We start from the raw sequence: 18,474 nt of genomic DNA, 5'->3' as shown, positions 1-18,474 counted from the left end.
ATGGATGCAGTAGCCTCCCTGCAGCCTTGTATTACACACAGTATACCGCACAAACATCATAAGAGGCCAAATTCGTAAAAAAACGAACCCAAAAAAACCCAAATTCCTCTGCCACCGCAGGACATATTTAACCAAAATTGAAAGCACACATACTAACTAAAATAATTCAACACATATTGGACCCTCAGCAGCCGACCACTGTCGTCATCAGGGAAGATTGCCGGATTGTCCCAGTCCATGGCTGGTGGCACTCTGGGGGCCCTCTCCTTCCTCAGGCAGGCCACATTGTGGAGGACAGCACAAGCCACAGTAATATCACATGCCCTAACAGGGCTGACCCTTAATTTGTGAAGGCAGTGAAAGCGTGCCTTCAGGAGGCCAAAGGTCATTTCAACTCTGGCCCTGGTCCTGGCATGGGCATGGTTGTAGGCCTGCTGTGCTTCCTGGGGGTCTGTGAAAGGTGTCAGGAGAAAAGGCTGGCAGCCATACCCCCTGTCTCCCAGCAACACACCAGAGAATTCACCTGTCAACACAAAATCTCATCATTACTACCTCATAAACACAGTGATATTCTTGACACAGCCATGATGGTTATAAATAGGGGTTGTGTGGCTTACCTTGTGATAGGCACTGATAGATTTCAGAGGCCCGAAAGATTCTGGAGTCATGGACTGAGCCAGGCCATTTTGCCACAACATTGCTGATCACACAGTCAGCATTGCAGACCATCTGAAATCATAAGATGAGGAATATTACACCAATCAATGCACATCACTGGCAATGCAGAGTGTTCGTCAATGGACAATATCAAAAAGTTATGTTCACCTGAACATTAATGCTGTGAAAGGATTTCCTATTCACAAAATCGGCCTCATGGGCACCTGAGGGGGCTTTTATCCTTATGTGTGTGCAGTCCACTGCACCAATGACATTGGGGAAACCTGTCACACAAAGTAATGAGTATCCTACTATGTGTTAACAGTTGTCCTGTAATTTGTAGATCCTCTTACCTGCAATCCTATAGAACTCCTCTTTGATGTCACAGAGTCTTCTGTGGCCAGGGAAGGAGATGAAGACATCTGCTAATGCTTTGATAGCCAGACACACACTCCTTATTGTGCGGCAAATTGTGGCCTTGTTCAGCTGTTCTGCATCCCCCACTGAGTACAGGAAGGCTCCACTAGCAAAAAAGCGCAAGGCCACACAAACCATTTGCTCCACACTCAGTGCATGGCTCCGTGCAGTGCGGTGCTTAATCCTGGGACCCAGTAGTCTGCATAGATACCTGATGCCATCTGCAGAAAACCTGTATCTTTCATATAGATGGTCATCAGGGAAGGCCAGTGGGTCCAACCGGTCCCTGAAGACCCTTTCTCGCCTGAAGGCTCTCCTCAGCACAAGTGCTTCTTCATCCACCACATCTCGCACGAATGGGCATGCCATTGTCAGAGCAGAAAGGAACACACAATTTTGGGCCTTCATATAGGCTAGTGGCCACACCTGGTGCTGGGGGGTGGGCAAAAGAGGGCGATGCCTTATAACGATGACTTGGTTGTACTGATTGCTGGGAAAATAAAAAACCTTAGAAAGATGCCACCGTCCTGTGTGCTCACAATAAGAGCTCATATGTCATGGCTCACTTGACTTTACGAGAATATACCTAATTTTTATTTTGAGCTGTGTCATCTTCTTGGAGCTGGGGGAGGAAAGAAAAATAATGATTAATACATTTGTGTTACAGTTAGCATACAGTGTACATTGAAGGCATATCTCACCTCCCTCTCAAGTTTTTTTATTTCAAGGTCCAGTTTCCTAATTGTCCTCTTTTTTATTTCGGACTCCAGTGCAAGATTTTCCATCTTTTTCTTCTTGTACTGAATGTCTATGTCTGCCAGTTCTATTTGGCGCCGGAGGTGGTTGCCATACAACTTTCTGATAGCTTGTGAGCTCTGTGAACACAATACAATTAGCGCAGCTGGAATTTGGCAGGATGTGGTGTCCTTTTTATTAATACGCACTATGTTGCCAGGCTGGTTTTCCCACTGTATAGCATCTGGGTCCTGTAAAAGAAATTAGATTTTTTGATTTTGATGAGGACTCCTCACCATTGTAGAGTAAATAGTACTTTCACAGTCTTAACATGATACCTCATGCCTTCTGGAATCCAGAGAGATGGTCTCCTCCTCATCATCGTCTCCATCATGTGCTGTTGCTGCTGCACTGGGGCCTTCACCCTATCACATTTAATCGGATTCATATTGAAGCTAGTAGACAAGACATGCCAGGCCTACAGTATGCCTTTGATGGAGTACTCACTGGATCAGCATCGTCTGGTGCTTGTGCTGGTGGCTCTAACAGGAACACAGTGCTGCCAGACACTGCAAGGCAATAGGTAAACCAAAGTCAGACAGTCCAAATTGATTCAATATGAATGTGGTTGTATCCCATGTAGAGATGGAAGGACATACCTTGAATGAAGCGGGTGGCATCTTGGGAGGAACCTATGCTCGTCTCTTTCCCCCCAGGGATCCCCTCTAAGACGGGCCTGCCTTTATTTAGCTCCAAGGCCATGTCCTCTGCTGGGGTAAGGTCAGCCTTTGGTGACCCACCACCCGTGCCTTGTCTGTGGGTATTCTTTTTCACTGCTAAAACAGTACAGACAATGTGTGAGCAGGCACCTTCTGGGTACAATATATGCTTGTGCTTTGTTAAATATTAGTCAGGGACCATACCATTCTGCAGAATGTTCTTGTATTTGATTTTGACCTGCTGCCATGTCCGTTTTGGCCCGTTCATGTTTAATCTACACACACACACACACACACACACACACATTTAATGGAGTCACACTGCAAAAAATTACTTGGTATTTTTGTCTTGTTTTCAGTAAAAATATCAAAAAATTTATCATAGCTTTATACAGTGTGATGGAGTTACTTTACACAATTTCACTCATATCTGCAGTGCATTTCAATTAAAAATTTTACCGTTTCATAATTACAGTACAACTGCATTTTTGGAGATGTGAATTAAATATTTGAATTGTAATTGTGATGTTTCAGCGGAGCGGTGAGTGTGTAATTGTGCACTACTTACGCATTCAGGCGGTCTGCAATACTTTGTCACGCTTTTTCTCTTTGCTTTATCACTGTGGCGGTGTTGCCTTTCTTCTTAATTATATATTTTACCTCCTCGTATGCCTCCATGAGGATTTGTGCTTCCGACGGGGAAAAGTACGCGGCTCTAGTTGCCATGGTAAATCAGTTAATCTGTGATCTGTGGCGGGGTCTATTTGAGTGAGCCGTGAGCGCGCACCTATCCAGGATTGGTTTCACCTGGCTTAATGAATCCGTGTCTGCTCATCCTGGCTTGGTCTTTGTGCAACCAATTAAGCCTGGACGCACATGTTTTGGCTTCATTGAGCTCAGCTGAGTCATTTATCCCGGATGTCTTAATTCTACTTTTGTGCAACAGGCCCCAGCACTTCGGATTTGAAATTAGACAATGACTACAGTGAGGGAAAAAAGTATTTGATCCCCTGCTGATTTTGTACGTTTTCCCACTGACAAAGAAATGATCAGTCTATAATTTTAATGGTAGGTTTATTTGAACAGTGAGAGACAGAATAACAACAAAGAAATCCAGAAAAACGCATGTCAAAATTTTTTGAAATTGATTTGCATTTTAATGAGGGAAATAAGTATTTGACCCCTCTGCAAAACATGACTTAGTACTTGGTGGCAAAACCCTTGTTGGCAATCACAGAGGTCAGAAGTTTCTTGTAGTTGGCCACCAGGTTTGCACACATCTCAGGAGGGATTTTGTCCCACTCCTCTTTGCAGATCTTCTCCAAGTCATTAAGGTTTCGAGGCTGACGTTTGGCAACTCGAACCTTCAGCTCCCTCCACAGATTTTCTATGGGATTAAGGTCTGGAGACTGGCTAGGCCACTCCAGGATCTTAATGTGCTTCTTCTTGAGCCACTCCTTTGTTGCCTTGGCCGTGTGTTTTGAGTCATTGTCATCCTGGCTGAGGGAAGGAGGTTCTCACCCTAGATTTGATGGTACATGGCCCCTTTCATCGTCCCTTTGATGCGGGGAAGTTGTCCTGTCCCCTTAGCAGAAAAACACCCCCAAAGCATGTTTCCACCTCCATGTTTGACGGTGGGGATGGTGTTCTTGGGGTCATAGGCAGCATTCCTCCTCCTCCAAACACGGCGAGTTGAGTTGATGCCAAAGAGCTCGATTTTGGTCTCATCTGACCACAACACTTGCGGGCGCTGCAGGATTTCAGTCCTTCACGGCGTAGTGTGTTAGCAATTGTTTTCTTGGTGACTGTTCGGATTTTTCGTTATTTAGCCCCCCGAAAAGGCTCACCAGGAAGCACACAATGTCATGACTCGTGTTTTGTCCTTAATTTTATTTTAAATTAAATGACCACAGGTCATAAACCTGAAATACAACAAACAAATAATGACAATATATTATTCAAATATATAATGTAAATATATTATTCAAATAATATAATGTAAATAATGAAAATCAAATAAGCCTGCAACACCATCAAAAATGTGGCAAATCTGGCTTAAAACAACATTGACTACATCACCCATAATGCCTAGTGCCAGAGGAGCATGCGCACAGTGACTCTGCCGTCACTGGTTTCTATGGACGCTGTCACAGGACATAGAACCCATGCCACCACATGCCTCGTCCAAAGGATTTACACACGTACAAACGCAACATAACGCGGCACTCCACCATGGATCACCGAACCAAACCACCGCTATCACCACCGCCACCAGAAACCAGCAGAGTGCTCCGAACAATCAGCACAACGCCAATGGCTGATAATGATAGCCTAATGCTATACAGCATCTGGGTCGCTGAGCTACCGCACCCAGCGAGCTACAAGTTACTCTCGGCCAACTAACACCGACACAGTGAGGTAAACGTTCAGTGCTCATACATATAAGTGACTTAAACATTAATGCTAGACTGTGAGTAGTTCGCAGTTACATACCAACGGGCTGTGTGCTCCTGATGATTGTCTGCGGTGAAATGATTACCAGCTGCCATAATTTAAGTCTCTAGTGAAGCTGCACATGCGCACATAACGTAACATATCTGAGCGTCTAAGAAACTTAAAGAAATCACTCGTTCCCCATTTAATTGAACACATCAGACCCATTTGCTTCTCTTTTATCTATTTATATATATATTTTTTATTTTATTTTTTATTTTCCTGAGTGAGCTAGAAGTCTCAACAGTGACTATGGTCCCAGCTGCCTTGACATCATTGACAAGATCCTACCGTGTAATTCTGGGCTGATTCCTCACTGTTCTCATGATCATTGCAACTCCACGAGTTGAGATCTTGCATGGAGCCCCAGGCTGAGGGAGATTGACAGTTATTTTGTGTTTCTTCCATTTGCGAATAATCGCACCAACTGTTGTCACCTTCTCACCAAGCTGCTTGGCGATGGTCTTGTAGCCCATTCCAGCCTTGTGTAGGTCTACAATCTTGTCCCTGACATCCTTGGAGAGCTCTTTGGTCTTGGCCATGGTGGAGAGTTTGGAATCTGATTGATTGATTGCTTCTGTGGACAGGTGTATTTTATACAGGTAACAAGCTGAGATTAGGAGCACTCCCTTTAAGAGTGTGCTCCTAATCTCAGCTTGTTACCTGTATAAAAGACACCTGGGAGCCAGAAATATTTCTGATTCAGAGGGGGTCAAATACTTATTTCCCTCATTAAAATGCAAATCAATTTATAACATTTTTGACATGCATTTTTCTGGATTTTGTTGTTATTCTGTCTCTCACTGTTCAAATAAACCTACCATTAAAATGATAGACTGATCATGTCTTTGTCAGTGGGCAAACGTACAAAATCAGCAGGGGATCAAATACTTTTTTCCCTCACTGTATATGGTTGAAGTGCAGACTGTCAGCTTTAATGTGAGAGTATTTTCATCTATATTGGGCAAACCGTTTAGAAATTACAGCACTTTTTGTACATAGACCCCCCATTTTAGGGGACCAAAAGTATACAAATTCACTTATATGTATTAAAGTAGTCAAAAGTTTCGTATTTAATCCCATATTCCTAGCACGCAATGATTACCCCCAAGACATGCTAACCTCTCACCATTACAATAACAGGGGTTAGCATTTTTTGGAAGATATGATATTTATGTCACTAACTTTCTCACTCATCATTATTTACGATTCATTCAGGATTATCCGTGATCATGGTAGCATCCACATTAGTGTAGAAGTGTTTAGAAAAATATTATATTCTTATTTGCAATAAAAGTGTCTCCAAAATGACACTACATTATTTACCATTCATTTCTATTAAATCCAAAGTGCTGGAGTACAGAGCCAAAACAACAACAAATGTGTCACTGTCCCAATACTTTTGGAGCTCACTGTGTATTCATCTGTAGCCTAATAAACTGCATGCTTTCCCGTCATAGTGGGAGGACCACACAACATCATCGCGTGACTAAACGTTTACTTGGATAGGATAGTTATTATATCAATATTTGCGCATGATTAATTTTACCGACACACAAAGATCTCACCTTGTCTAGCATATTTTTTTTGTCTATTTGGAAAGCTTACCAACAAATTTGCTGTTTCCATCAGGCCTGTCGTGATATTTCTTATCCGGCGTGCTTTACTCACATAAAGGTTGGATGGAAACCTGGTTAGTGAGTCAGTGGAAGTTACAAATGATTGCCCAGTATCACAACATGGAGAGGTGTTGTTCCTTTAGTGTGTGTAATGGCGACGTGTGTGTTTTTCAGTTTGGTGCCCTCACACCCCTGGAGCCTCGCTTGGGGAAGAAGCTGATTGAGCCCCTAACAAACCTCATCCACAGGTGAGACACACACAGAGATCCAACAACCAATATGGGTTTTGTTGAATCACTATCACAAAAAGTTGTCTGATGAAAATATTGACCTTCTGTCTATCTCTACTCCTTTCCTTACCCTTTCTTCCTCTCACAGTACCTCGGCTATGTCACTTCTATATGAATGTGTCAACACTGTGATAGCAGGTCAGTATTCCACTTTTCACTTGTTCTTCTTGTAGCTATATTTAGTTGTCTGGTTATCTGTGTGCTGGGTAGCCGTCCATCTTTGTGAAGCTTGTGTATAAACAGAAGACATGGGCAGTGGAACCAAGCTATTTTCTCATTTAAAAAAAAAGATATACTCCTTGCCATGTCTATAATCTTCAGTGGGGGCAGTTGTTTTGTTTGGGCCTTTGATGTGCTACTGAGGAGGTTGTGTTGACTCAATGCAGTTTGTTTTATGTTAAGTGAAAACATCACTGAGCTTTCAAGATCACAGCTCTAACTGTGAACATTTGTTTTTGACAAGTATGAGAAGTTGTTGGCACAGCAGGATTTGATTGTGTTTGTCCTCTGTTGCAGTGTTGATTTCCCTGTCCTCTGGGATGCCCAATCACAGTGCTAGTATTCAGGTAAGTCCCAGACACCAGGTCCACTTTCCACTCTAGTTTGATAACAATGCATGTTTAAATCTTCTTTGTTTTATCATCACAAGTCTCTCAGTAGATGAACACCAACAGATTGCGCAGGCTAGTGAAATTGTGATTTAAAGTGCATCAGTTTCTGATCTCCTAAAATGTATAGAAATTCATAAACTGTTCAAATGACTTTAGCTGGGTTTTATGGTTATTGGTTTCACCCACTTTCTGTGAATGTGCAAAATTGCTGTGCACAAATGCCAATAATGGAGCTTGTTTGGAAAGGTTTATATTGATAGTAATGGCATGTTCCCCTCTCTTCCTCCTCTCTCTCGCTCTCTCTCTCTCTCTCTCTCTCAGCTCTGTGTCCAGAAACTGCGAATCCTAATTGAAGACTCGGACCAGAACTGTGAGCCCTCTGTCAATGCCTGCAGTGTGTCATTCTCTCATTGTCTGCGTGTTTCTGAGTAGCCACCCATCTAGCTTACAGACATCTAGATCCCAAACTCTGGATAACTCGACATTTTGACCACTGCCCCAAATGCGGGCCGGTTAATATTTCACTGTGCATAGTTGCAATTGTGACTATGTCAAAAGGTAGGGTTTTGTCTTCACATCCATTTATTATACACCTCTACTTCAACAGGCTATTTAGTTTCTAAACATTCAGTATATTTGAGCAGTAATTCATCAGTCTAACAGCTTACAGCTAACAGTAAGTTAAACCATCTACGATCATTATGATGCAGCTGGTGATTCGAATTATCTGGGCACCTTAGTAGGTTGTGTTGTGTGTAGATTAGACATATGTGGGCAGCTATGTTTTGTTTTTAATTGGAGTTCTCTATACTGATCCTCAAGGCCGTTTCGCTAGTTAGGATCATAACTTCAACAGGCTCTTGCCTTCTCTTGCTCCCATCGACACCTTTAAACTATTAGTCTCAAACATAGTACTGTTTACAGGGCTTCTCCTGACCTGCTCTGATGAAACCAAGCCTGTATCTGCACTGCGACAGCACTTTACATCAAGGTCGCATTCACACATATTGATCCATAAACCTGATATGCAGCTATCTGTGCCGGAGGTATCAACCGCTCCGATAATAATCTGTTTAGTGTATGTTAGCCTAATTCAGCAACAAAAAAAAAGGTGTCTGTTATCGGATTAGTGCACTATAGTTACATCTACCTATGACTCAAGTTGGTGGCAAAAAAAAAAAACTTCCATGTGTATATGTTGTCTCGTGTGAATGTCTGTGTTCTCGCCATCGTTCTGTTTGTTTGTATTTTCCCTTTATTTTTAATTTTTTTATTTCATGTTTTGTAGAGAAAATCATATAGATGTGAAAATATCAGGTTGTCAGTCAGTATGTTCCATGCTAACAGAATTGCGAGGAGACTCTGATTTTTCACTTTAGAATGTATGCCAAACAAAAAACATTGGTTTCAAAGTTTAACAAACCATACAACTCTATGCACAATGACTACGGTACTTTGAACAATTTACACAGTAAATACAAATAAAAATATACTGGTAACAGAATTGCGGCAGAATATTCCTTTGTTTTATTCTGTTACCAAACTTTGTACCTGCACAGTTCTTCCTATAAATGTGTTTTTGTAAAATGTTCAGTGGGATTGTTAAAAGTAGTCCTTGTGCATAGAGTTCTATAGTTTGTTAAATGTTGAAATCAATGTTTTTTGTTTGGTATATATTTGAAAGGGGGGCTGAACTTAGAGATTTTGGTCTTGGAGGCGTGCTTTGGGTGTCGTGTGTGTGTGTTCAAACTTGGGAAGCGTTTGTACTTTCACTCTGCCAAAACAGTACACAGCTAGTCACTCACCCTTCTATACACAGCTAGTCACTCACCCTTCTATACACAGCTAGTCACTCACCCTTCTATACACAGCTAGTCACTCACCCTTCTATACACAGCTAGTCACTCACCCTTCTATACACAGCTAGTCACTCACCCTTCTATACACAGCTAGTCACTCACCCTTCTATACACAGCTAGTCACTCACCCTTCTATACACAGCTAGTCACTCACCCTTCTATACACAGCTAGTCACTCACCCTTCTATACACAGCTAGTCACTCACCCTTCTATACACAGCTAGTCACTCACCCTTCTATACACAGCTAGTCACTCACCCTTCTATACACAGCTAGTCACTCACCCTTCTATACACAGCTAGTCACTCACCCTTCTATACACAGCTAGTCACTCACCCTTCTATACACAGCTAGTCACTCACCCTTCTATACACAGCTAGTCACTCACCCTTCTATACACAGCTAGTCACTCACCCTTCTATACACAGCTAGTCACTCACCCTTCTATACACAGCTAGTCACTCACCCTTCTATACACAGCTAGTCACTCACCCTTCTATACACAGCTAGTCACTCACCCTTCTATACACAGCTAGTCACTCACCCTTCTATACACAGCTAGTCACTCACCCTTCTATACACAGCTAGTCACTCACCCTTCTATACACAGCTAGTCACTCACCCTTCTATACACAGCTAGTCACTCACCCTTCTATACACAGCTAGTCACTCACCCTTCTATACACAGCTAGTCACTCACCCTTCTATACACAGCTAGTCACTCACCCTTCTAGATGACTTGAAACGGTCTACGCAGGTCTTGTGTCTGGAAGTAGCCTACACTAGGTAGCCAACTTCTTTCGCCAATTAGCTTCAGCTGGCCGGTGTGCGACCGTGTCAAAATTGGTTTGACTTTGGATAGCCTATCTCTGGGGCTAGTTGGGGACTGTCAATAAATTACACAATCTATGGGACAATATTTTCATGTTGCACATCTTTGTTGTCTCATTAATTGCTTTCAATATTTGTATTTGAATTTCTACAATTTGTAGTTGGTTTGAGGTTTTTAAGTCATTGAAATTTGGAGCTATAGAATTTAAATATATATATTGTCCCATGTACGTTGTGTAATTTACTGATGGTTAGCCGCATAGGGATATCGAATGTCAAACCAAATTGACCATTGGCATTACGATCGGGACGCGTGCAGCTGCGCTCGGAATTGATGATTACTTGGGTGCTGTGGGCATGTCGGCAGGATTGAAATAAACCCAACCCGAGGAATACTGTTACGGTACCCTTAATTCCGGGATTTAGCATTCGTAATTATCTCGCAAATCTCTGTTTTAGGACGAGACTGTCTTTATGACCAAAATGTATCCTATTTACACTTTGTAGTCAATTTTGACAGTAACATAAATATTTCGGACTAATATCGATGCCACATAGGCCGTTTCCTACCAGAGAAGTTGTTTATTGCCTTCAAAGGGAAAAATCTGATTCTCAACGTAATTATATAATATATATATAAAACAGGCATTCAGAATAGTGATAATGGCCTACAGTAATTACTCTGTAATGTAATCAGTAAGTGAGGTTTCAGTGGATAAGAGCAGATAGTGGACCGTCAAAGAGAGATGCAGTGCATTCGGAAAGTATTCCGACCGCTTGACTTTTTCCACATTTTGTTACATAAGTATTCAGACCCTTTACTCAGTACTTTGGGCCCTGTGTAGCTCAGTTGGTAGAGCATGGCGTTTGCAACGCCAGGGTTGTGGGTTCGATTCCCACGGGGGGCCAGTATGAAAGAAAATAGGAAAAAAATGCTCCTTTGGCAGTGATTACAGCCTTGAGTCTTCTTGGGTATGACGCTACAAGTTTAGCACACCTGTATTTGGGGAGTTTCTCCCATTCTTCTCTGCAGATCCTCTCAAGCTCTGTCAGGTTGGATGGGGAGCGTCACTGCACAGCTATTTTCAGGTCTTTCCAGAGATTTTCGATCGGGTTCAAGTCCGGGCTCTGGCTGGGCCACTCAAGGACATTCAGAGACTTGTCCCGAAGCCACTCCTGAGTTGTCTTGGCTGTGTGCTTAGGGTCATTGTCCTGTTGGATGGTGAACCTTTGCCCCAGTCTGAGGTCCTGAGTGCTCTGGAGCAGATTTTCATCAAGGATCTCTCTGTACTTTGCTCTATTCATCTTTCCCTCGATCCTGACTAGTCTCCCAGTCCCTGCCGCTGAAAAACATCCCCACAGCATGATGCTGCCACCACCATGCTTCACCGTAGGGATGGTGCTAGGTTTCCTCCAGACGTGACGCTTGGCATTCAGGCCAAAGAGTTCAAGCCTGGTTTCATCAGACCAGAGAATCTTGTTTCTCATGGTCTGAGAGTCTTTCGGTGCCTTTTGGCAAACTCCAAGCGGGCTGTCATGTGCCTTTTAGTGAGGAGTGGCTTCTGTCTGGCCACTACCATAAAGACCTGATTGGTGGAGTGCTGCAGAGATGGTTGTCCTTCTGGAGCTCTGTCAGAGTGACCATCGGGTTCTTGGTCATCTCCCTGACCAAGGCCCTTCTCCCCCGATTTCTCAGTTTGGCCTGGCAGCCAGCTCTAGGAAGAGTCTTGGTGGTTCCAAACTTCTTCCATTTAAGAATGATGGAGCCCACTGTGTTCTTGGGGACCTTCAATGCTGCAGAATGTTTTGGTACCATTCCCCAGATCTGTGCCTGACACAATACTGTCTCGGAGCTCAACAGACAATTCCTTCGACCTCATAGCTTGGTTTTTGCTCTGACAAGCACTGTCAACTGTGGGACCTTATGTCCAATCAATTACATTTTCCAAAGGTGGACTCCAATCAAGTTGTAGAAACATTTCAAGGATGATCAATGGAAACAGGATGTACCTGAGCTCAATTTTGAGTCTCATAGCAAAGGGTCTGAATACTTATGTAAATAAGGTATTTCTGTTTTTTATATTTAATAAATTTGAAAACATTTCTAAAATCCTCTTTTTACTTTGTCATTATGGGTTATTGTGTGTAGATTGATGAGGACATTTTTATTATTTAATCCATTTTAGAATAAGGCTGTAACGTAACAATGTGGAAAAAGTCAAGGGGTCTGAATACTTTCCGAATGTGCTGTAGACATTCAAGCGATTTAGGGTGACAAATATACCTATTGTTCCCTAAGACTGGGAGGCAGGCTAAGATAATGTATACTACGGAGTGTAAAGGCATGATGTATGGCTCGTAGACCAGTCTCCATAGTGCAGAATGGCTAATCTAGTGCATGGGGAAGTATAGTAGAAGGCCCTGTGTATAGTGCCCAGGCCACTGAGTGTGTTGTCTCTGTTCATAGTGAAGTACCTGGGCCTGCTGGCCATGTCCAAGATACTGAAGACTCATCCCAAGTCTGTCCAATCCCACAAGGACCTCATCCTTCAGTGTCTGGATGACAAGGACGAGTCCATCCGCCTGAGGGCTCTAGACCTGCTCTACGGCATGGTGCTTGTCACTGTCATAACACATAGTCATCGAATACACAATGACCCTAACCCCATGTCTTCACCACCTATATCTACTCATGGGGAAATGCCTTAAGCTCAAAAACCTAATTTTCATGTATAGCCTAATGCCTCCCTGATCACAGTACAGTTTCTGATCTCCCCATGGCTCTGTTTCTCATTGACTATTTATTGGTGTGGTCCCAGGTGTCCAAGAAGAACCTGATGGAGATAGTGAAGAAGCTGATGCTGCACGTGGACAAAGCAGAGGGAACCACTTACAGAGACGAGCTGCTCACCAAGATCATCGACATCTGCAGCCAGAGCAACTACCAGTACATCACCAACTTTGAATGGTCAGCACAACTTACTGGCAGGGCCAATATATTTTAGATTCATACTTTCATTACACACTTTTAAACTCATACTTTCTGTGAGTTTGAGTTTCCATGTGTCTCAAGTAGCGTTGAAAGGCTCACCGAGTCAAAACGCATTGCAGTAATGCTTCTTGCTGTCAATTATCAACATTTCACTGAAGTTTTTGCATCGTTCTGGCCCCCTACTTGTCTTATTTTTTGGGGGATTACCTGCCATTTAGGGGCCTACCTTCCACTGACTTTCTCACCTGTCTCTCAGGTACATCAGTCTAACCGTCTGTCTCTGTGTCCATCTCTCAGGTACATCAGTATCCTGGTGGAGTTGACCCGTCTAGAGGGCACGCGGCACGGCCACCTCATCGCCTCCCAGATGCTGGACGTAGCCATCCGGGTGAAGGCCATCCGAGCCTTCGCCGTGGCCCAGATGGCTGCTCTGCTGGACAACGCCCACCTGCTGACCGGCAACACACAGCACAACGGCATCTGTGAGGTGCTGTACGCCGCCGCCTGGATCTGTGGAGAGTTCTCAGAGTATGTATTCATCCATTCCTCCTCTACAAGAACACGTGCGCACACATACACTTTTTAGCAAGACTGTTTTACACTAAGTCAAACTAGCTCAAATCAGGCCAGTTCAGCCCTGTATCATTGGCTTATCCCTCATCCTGTACCATCCTATCTCCCCCCAGACACCTGGAGGATCCCATGGCGACCCTGGAAGCCATGCTGCGGCCCAAGGTGGCCACCCTGCCGGGCCACATCCAGGCTGTGTACGTGCAGAACGCTGCCAAGCTGTTTGCTACGGTGCTGCGCGGCCAGGAGGGGGCGCCAGCGGACAGCAAGGTGACCCAGGAGACCAGCCAGCTGCTCATTGACAGGCTGCCTGTGTTTGTCCAGAGCGCCAACCTGGAGGTGCAGGAGAGGGTGAGTCACACAGCTAACCTCGGTTAACCTCAGGGGGCTATTGGCCGTTTGAAAGGAGAATACCTTTTCCAGTATGCTTCTCTCTCTGTGCTCCCCTCCCCAGGCCTCCTGCATCCTGCAGCTGGTGAAGTACATCCAGAAGCTGCAGCAGAAGGACGTGGAGGTGGCTGAGGAGGTGACTGCTCTGTTTGCTGGAGAGCTCAACCCTGTGGCCCCCAAGGCACAGAAGAAAGTGCCGGTTCCTGAAGGGTCAGTCTGCCTGCCGCTCTCCCCTACTCACAATTTAAGCTTATAGTGATACACAACATCAGAAATATATTTTATAGTATTACACTGAACAAAAATATAAACACAACATATAAAGTGTTGGTCTAATGTTTCATGAGCTGAAATAAAATAACCCAGACATTTTCCAGATGCACAAAAAGCTTATTTCTCTCAAATTTGTTTAAATCCCTGTTAGTGAGCATTTCTCCTTTGCCAAGATAATCCATCCACCTAACAGTTGTGGCATATCAAGAAGCTGATTAAACAGCATGATCATTACACAGGTGCACCTTGTGCTGGGGACAATAAAAGGCCACTCTAAAATGTGCAGTTTTGTCACACAATGCCACAGATGTCTAAGTTTTGAGGGAGCGTGCAATTGGCAGGCTGACTGCAGGAATGTCCACCAGAGCTGTTGCCAGTAATTTAATGTTCACATCCAACCGGCCTAACAACCGCAGACCATGTGTAACCACGCCAACCCAGGACCTCCACATCTGGCTTCTTCACCTGGGGGATCGTCTGAGACCAGCCACCCGGACAGCTGATGAAACTGGGTTTGCCCAACCGTATAATTTCTGCACAAACTGTCAGAAACCACCTCAGTGAATCTCATCTGCGTGCTCGTCGTCCTCACCAGGGTTTTGACCTGACTGCAGTTCGGCGTCATAACCGACTTCATATCATATCAAATCAAATCAAATTTTATTTGCCACATGCGCTGAATACAACAGGTGTAGACATTACCGTGAAATGCTTACTTACAGCCCTTAACCAAAAATGCATTTATTTTTTAATAAAGTAAAATAAAACAACAACAACAAAAGAGTGTTGAGAAAAAAAGAGCAGAAGTCAAATAAAATAACAGTAGGGTGGCTATATACAGGGGGGTACCGGTGCAGAGTCCACAATCATCTCCTTTGCCTTGGTCACGTTGAGGGAGAGGTTGTTATCCTGGCACCACACGGCCAGGTCTCTGACCTCCTCCCTATAGGCTGTCTCATCGTTGTCGGTGATCAGGCCTACCACTGTTGTGTCGTCGGCAAACTTAATGATGGTGTTGGAGTCATGCCTGGCCATGCAGTCATGGGTGAACAGGGTGTACAGGAGGGGACTGAGTACGCACCCCTGAGGGGCCCCCGTGTTGAGGATCAGCGTGGCAGATGTGTTGTTACCTACCCTTACCACCTGGGGGCGGCCCGTCAGGAAGTCCAGGATCCAGTTGCAGAGGGAGGTGTTTAGTCCCAGGATCCTTAGCTTAGTGATGAGCTTTGAGGGCACTATGGTGTTGAATGCTGAGCTGTAGTCAATGAATAGCATTCTCACGTAGGTGTTCCTCTTGTCCAGGTGGGAAAGGGCAGTGTGGAGTATAATAGAGATTGCATCATCTGTGGATCTGTTTCAGTGGGCAAATGCTCACCTTCGATGGCCACTGGTACGCTGGAGAAGTGTGCTCTTCACCTGATTTATCCCGGTTTCAACTGTACCGGGCAGATGACAGATGGCGTGTATGGCGTCGTGTGGGCTAGCGGTTTGCTGATGTTAGCGCTGTGAACAGAATGCCCCATGATGGGGTTATATAGTATGGGCAGGCATTAGCTTCAGACAATGAACACAATTGCATTGTGTCGATGGCAATTTGAATGCACAGAGATACAGTGACGAGATCCTGAGGCCCATTGTCATTAAACCACTTTCATCATCTCATGTTTCAGCATGATAGTGCACGGACCCATGTCGCAAGGATATGTACACAATTCCTGGAAGCTGAAAATGTCCCAGTTCTTCCATACTCACCAGACTTGTCACCCATTGAGCATGTTTGGGATGCTGTGGATCGACGTGTACGACAGCTTGTTCCAGTTCCTGCCAATATCCAGCAACTTCACACAGCCATTGAAGAGGAGTGGGATAACATTCCACAGGCCACAATCAACAACTCTATGCGACTCTATGCGAAGGAGATGTGTCGCGCTGAATGAGGCAAATGGTGGTCACACCAGATACTGACTGGTTTTCTGATCCACGCCCCTACATAAAAAAAAAAAGGTGTCTGTGACCAACAGATTCATATTTGTATTCCCAGTCATGTGCAATCCATAGATTAGGGCCTAATTAATTGATTTCAATTGATTGATTTCCTTTATATGAACTGTAATTCAGTAAAATCTTTGAAATTGTTGCATTTTGCGTTTATATATTTTTTCAATGTACTTTATGCAGCCCATTAGACAATTTTAGATAATGCAAGGTAGCTTTGTTGTATACACTGTCTGTAACCAAGTTTCCATCCACAGTTTTTATGCGAGTTAAGTCATACCGTATATACAAATTTAAAAAAAACTGGATGATTCAGTACAATTTTATAAACAGAGAATGTATTGTCTTGGTTTTGTCCCCAGTCTGGACCTGGATGCGTGGATCAATGAGCCTCCGTCTGGGAGTGAGTCTGAGGATGAGGGCAGGAAGTCCAAGGGCAAGGCTGTATTTGCCAAGGAGGAGTCCAGACACACCAAGCCACGCTACACTGAGGTGGACGAGAAGGAACTGGCCAAGGTAAGATGGGAATTTACAAGCCAATAATCGCTGCTGTATACGCATTGAGATACAAGCTCCTCAATTCTTTCAACAGTTGATCTGTTGCTGATGTTAAATCTTTGGTGATGCTAAAACAATCAGACACTGAAGAGGTACACAGGTACACACCACATCATTTTCATATGACTGACTTGATACTGTTTCTCCCTCCAGAGGAGAGAAGTAAGGAAGGCCGAGCAGGCCAACAACCCCTTCTACATCAAGGCCTCCCTGTCCTCTCAGAAGGTACGCCCTGCATCATCACCCAATCGGCAGCTAGTCTTATTTGTTAACCTGACTCTTACAGAAATGTAATTAATTACACATTTCAAACCACTTGAATATACTTCCATCTAAATATGATATTTTAACCAGTGCGTCAATCTAAGTTACATAACAAAAAAATCCCCATCAAAATCCATCAGTTTAAGCTAGAGATATGTTTTTTTGCATTGGATGGGTCTCAATCCACCTACGTCACACTTCCGCATCTGCTGTGAAAGATGGCAGAGCTAGAGTGGTGTTTGTCAGACCATGAGACATCCAGAAAATCGGTCTTCTCATGTTATGACCACTCTATGGAAAGGGGAGACTCTCATGAACACGATGGTTTTTGTCTACGACCCCCACAAGTGTCAGGAGACTCGTCTGAAGTCGGTACCGTCGATGTGCCAACTTCTGTTTGGTAGCGTCCGAACAGTTTGGGCTACAAACTAAAGGGACCCCCACTATGGAAAGGGGAGACTCTCACGAACACAAGTGTCACGGGACTCGTCTGGAGGTAATCGGTACCAGTTTAAATAAACAAATGGAAGTATGAAGGTAGTTTTGTGCCTACCCAAAATAAATGGTTAAATATGTGTACAAAACATTTATAATAATATATATATATTTACGGATTATTATTTTTTATATTTTTATAAATATCCTAGATTTAGGACAGACACTTCAAAACCTTGTTTCTTATTATTCCTTTTTTGACTGTTCTTTTAGCCATTTATGAATGTTATTCAATGCGTTTCTATGGTCTTTAGTAGTAAAGGCCAAAATCAATATTTGATCAACCATTTTTTGTTATAAAAAAACATATCTAAAGGGGTCCTAAAATTCAATATCAAATAGCTAAATTATCAATAGTATGACCAACTTAAAAACAATTCCATATGTCTGCTTAGCACCCCCCTCTCCGAAGGTCTTAGACTAAATCATTATATTGACTAGAAGCCTTTGTTCTTTTATGTTATATGCCATTCACATCCCTATGTTATAGTTCCTGTGTTTTAAGATGTGTGTGTGTGTGTGTGTGCAGGTGTACCAGGATGCTGTTGGTGTGGAGCACATTCCAGTGGTGCAGATTGACCTCAGTGTGCCTCTCAAAGTCCCAGGTCAGTTCCTCTGGCCACTACACTATAAACTACTGATTTCAATGTACAGTGTATCAGTCAGTGGTTCTGCAAACAGGACTCTGTATCCAAACCTAACCCAT

At 43.6% G+C, this 18,474-nt stretch overlaps 1 protein-coding gene across 4 annotated transcripts in view; it reads left to right on the top strand.

Annotated features, from left to right (window-relative positions):
* LOC121540332 (AP-3 complex subunit delta-1-like) overlaps nt 1-18,474 on the top strand; it is a 42,265-nt gene that overhangs the window by 13,087 nt on the left and 10,704 nt on the right. For all 4 annotated transcript variants that reach the window (XM_041849124.2, XM_041849125.2, XM_041849126.2 and 1 more), the window contains exons 8-19: nt 6,815-6,888; nt 7,019-7,068; nt 7,447-7,496; nt 7,863-7,911; nt 12,699-12,844; nt 13,051-13,199; nt 13,521-13,751; nt 13,910-14,144; nt 14,248-14,393; nt 16,814-16,967; nt 17,163-17,234; nt 18,298-18,373. In XM_041849124.2, the coding sequence (XP_041705058.2) occupies nt 6,815-6,888; nt 7,019-7,068; nt 7,447-7,496; nt 7,863-7,911; nt 12,699-12,844; nt 13,051-13,199; nt 13,521-13,751; nt 13,910-14,144; nt 14,248-14,393; nt 16,814-16,967; nt 17,163-17,234; nt 18,298-18,373 (1,432 nt within the window). The remainder of the gene's footprint in view (nt 1-6,814; nt 6,889-7,018; nt 7,069-7,446; nt 7,497-7,862; nt 7,912-12,698; nt 12,845-13,050; nt 13,200-13,520; nt 13,752-13,909; nt 14,145-14,247; nt 14,394-16,813; nt 16,968-17,162; nt 17,235-18,297; nt 18,374-18,474) is intronic.

Source organism: Coregonus clupeaformis, chromosome 26 (genome assembly GCF_020615455.1).
Source record: "Coregonus clupeaformis isolate EN_2021a chromosome 26, ASM2061545v1, whole genome shotgun sequence".
Lineage (NCBI taxonomy): Eukaryota > Metazoa > Chordata > Actinopteri > Salmoniformes > Salmonidae > Coregonus > Coregonus clupeaformis.
This window is presented reverse-complemented; position numbering and strand designations above follow the sequence as displayed.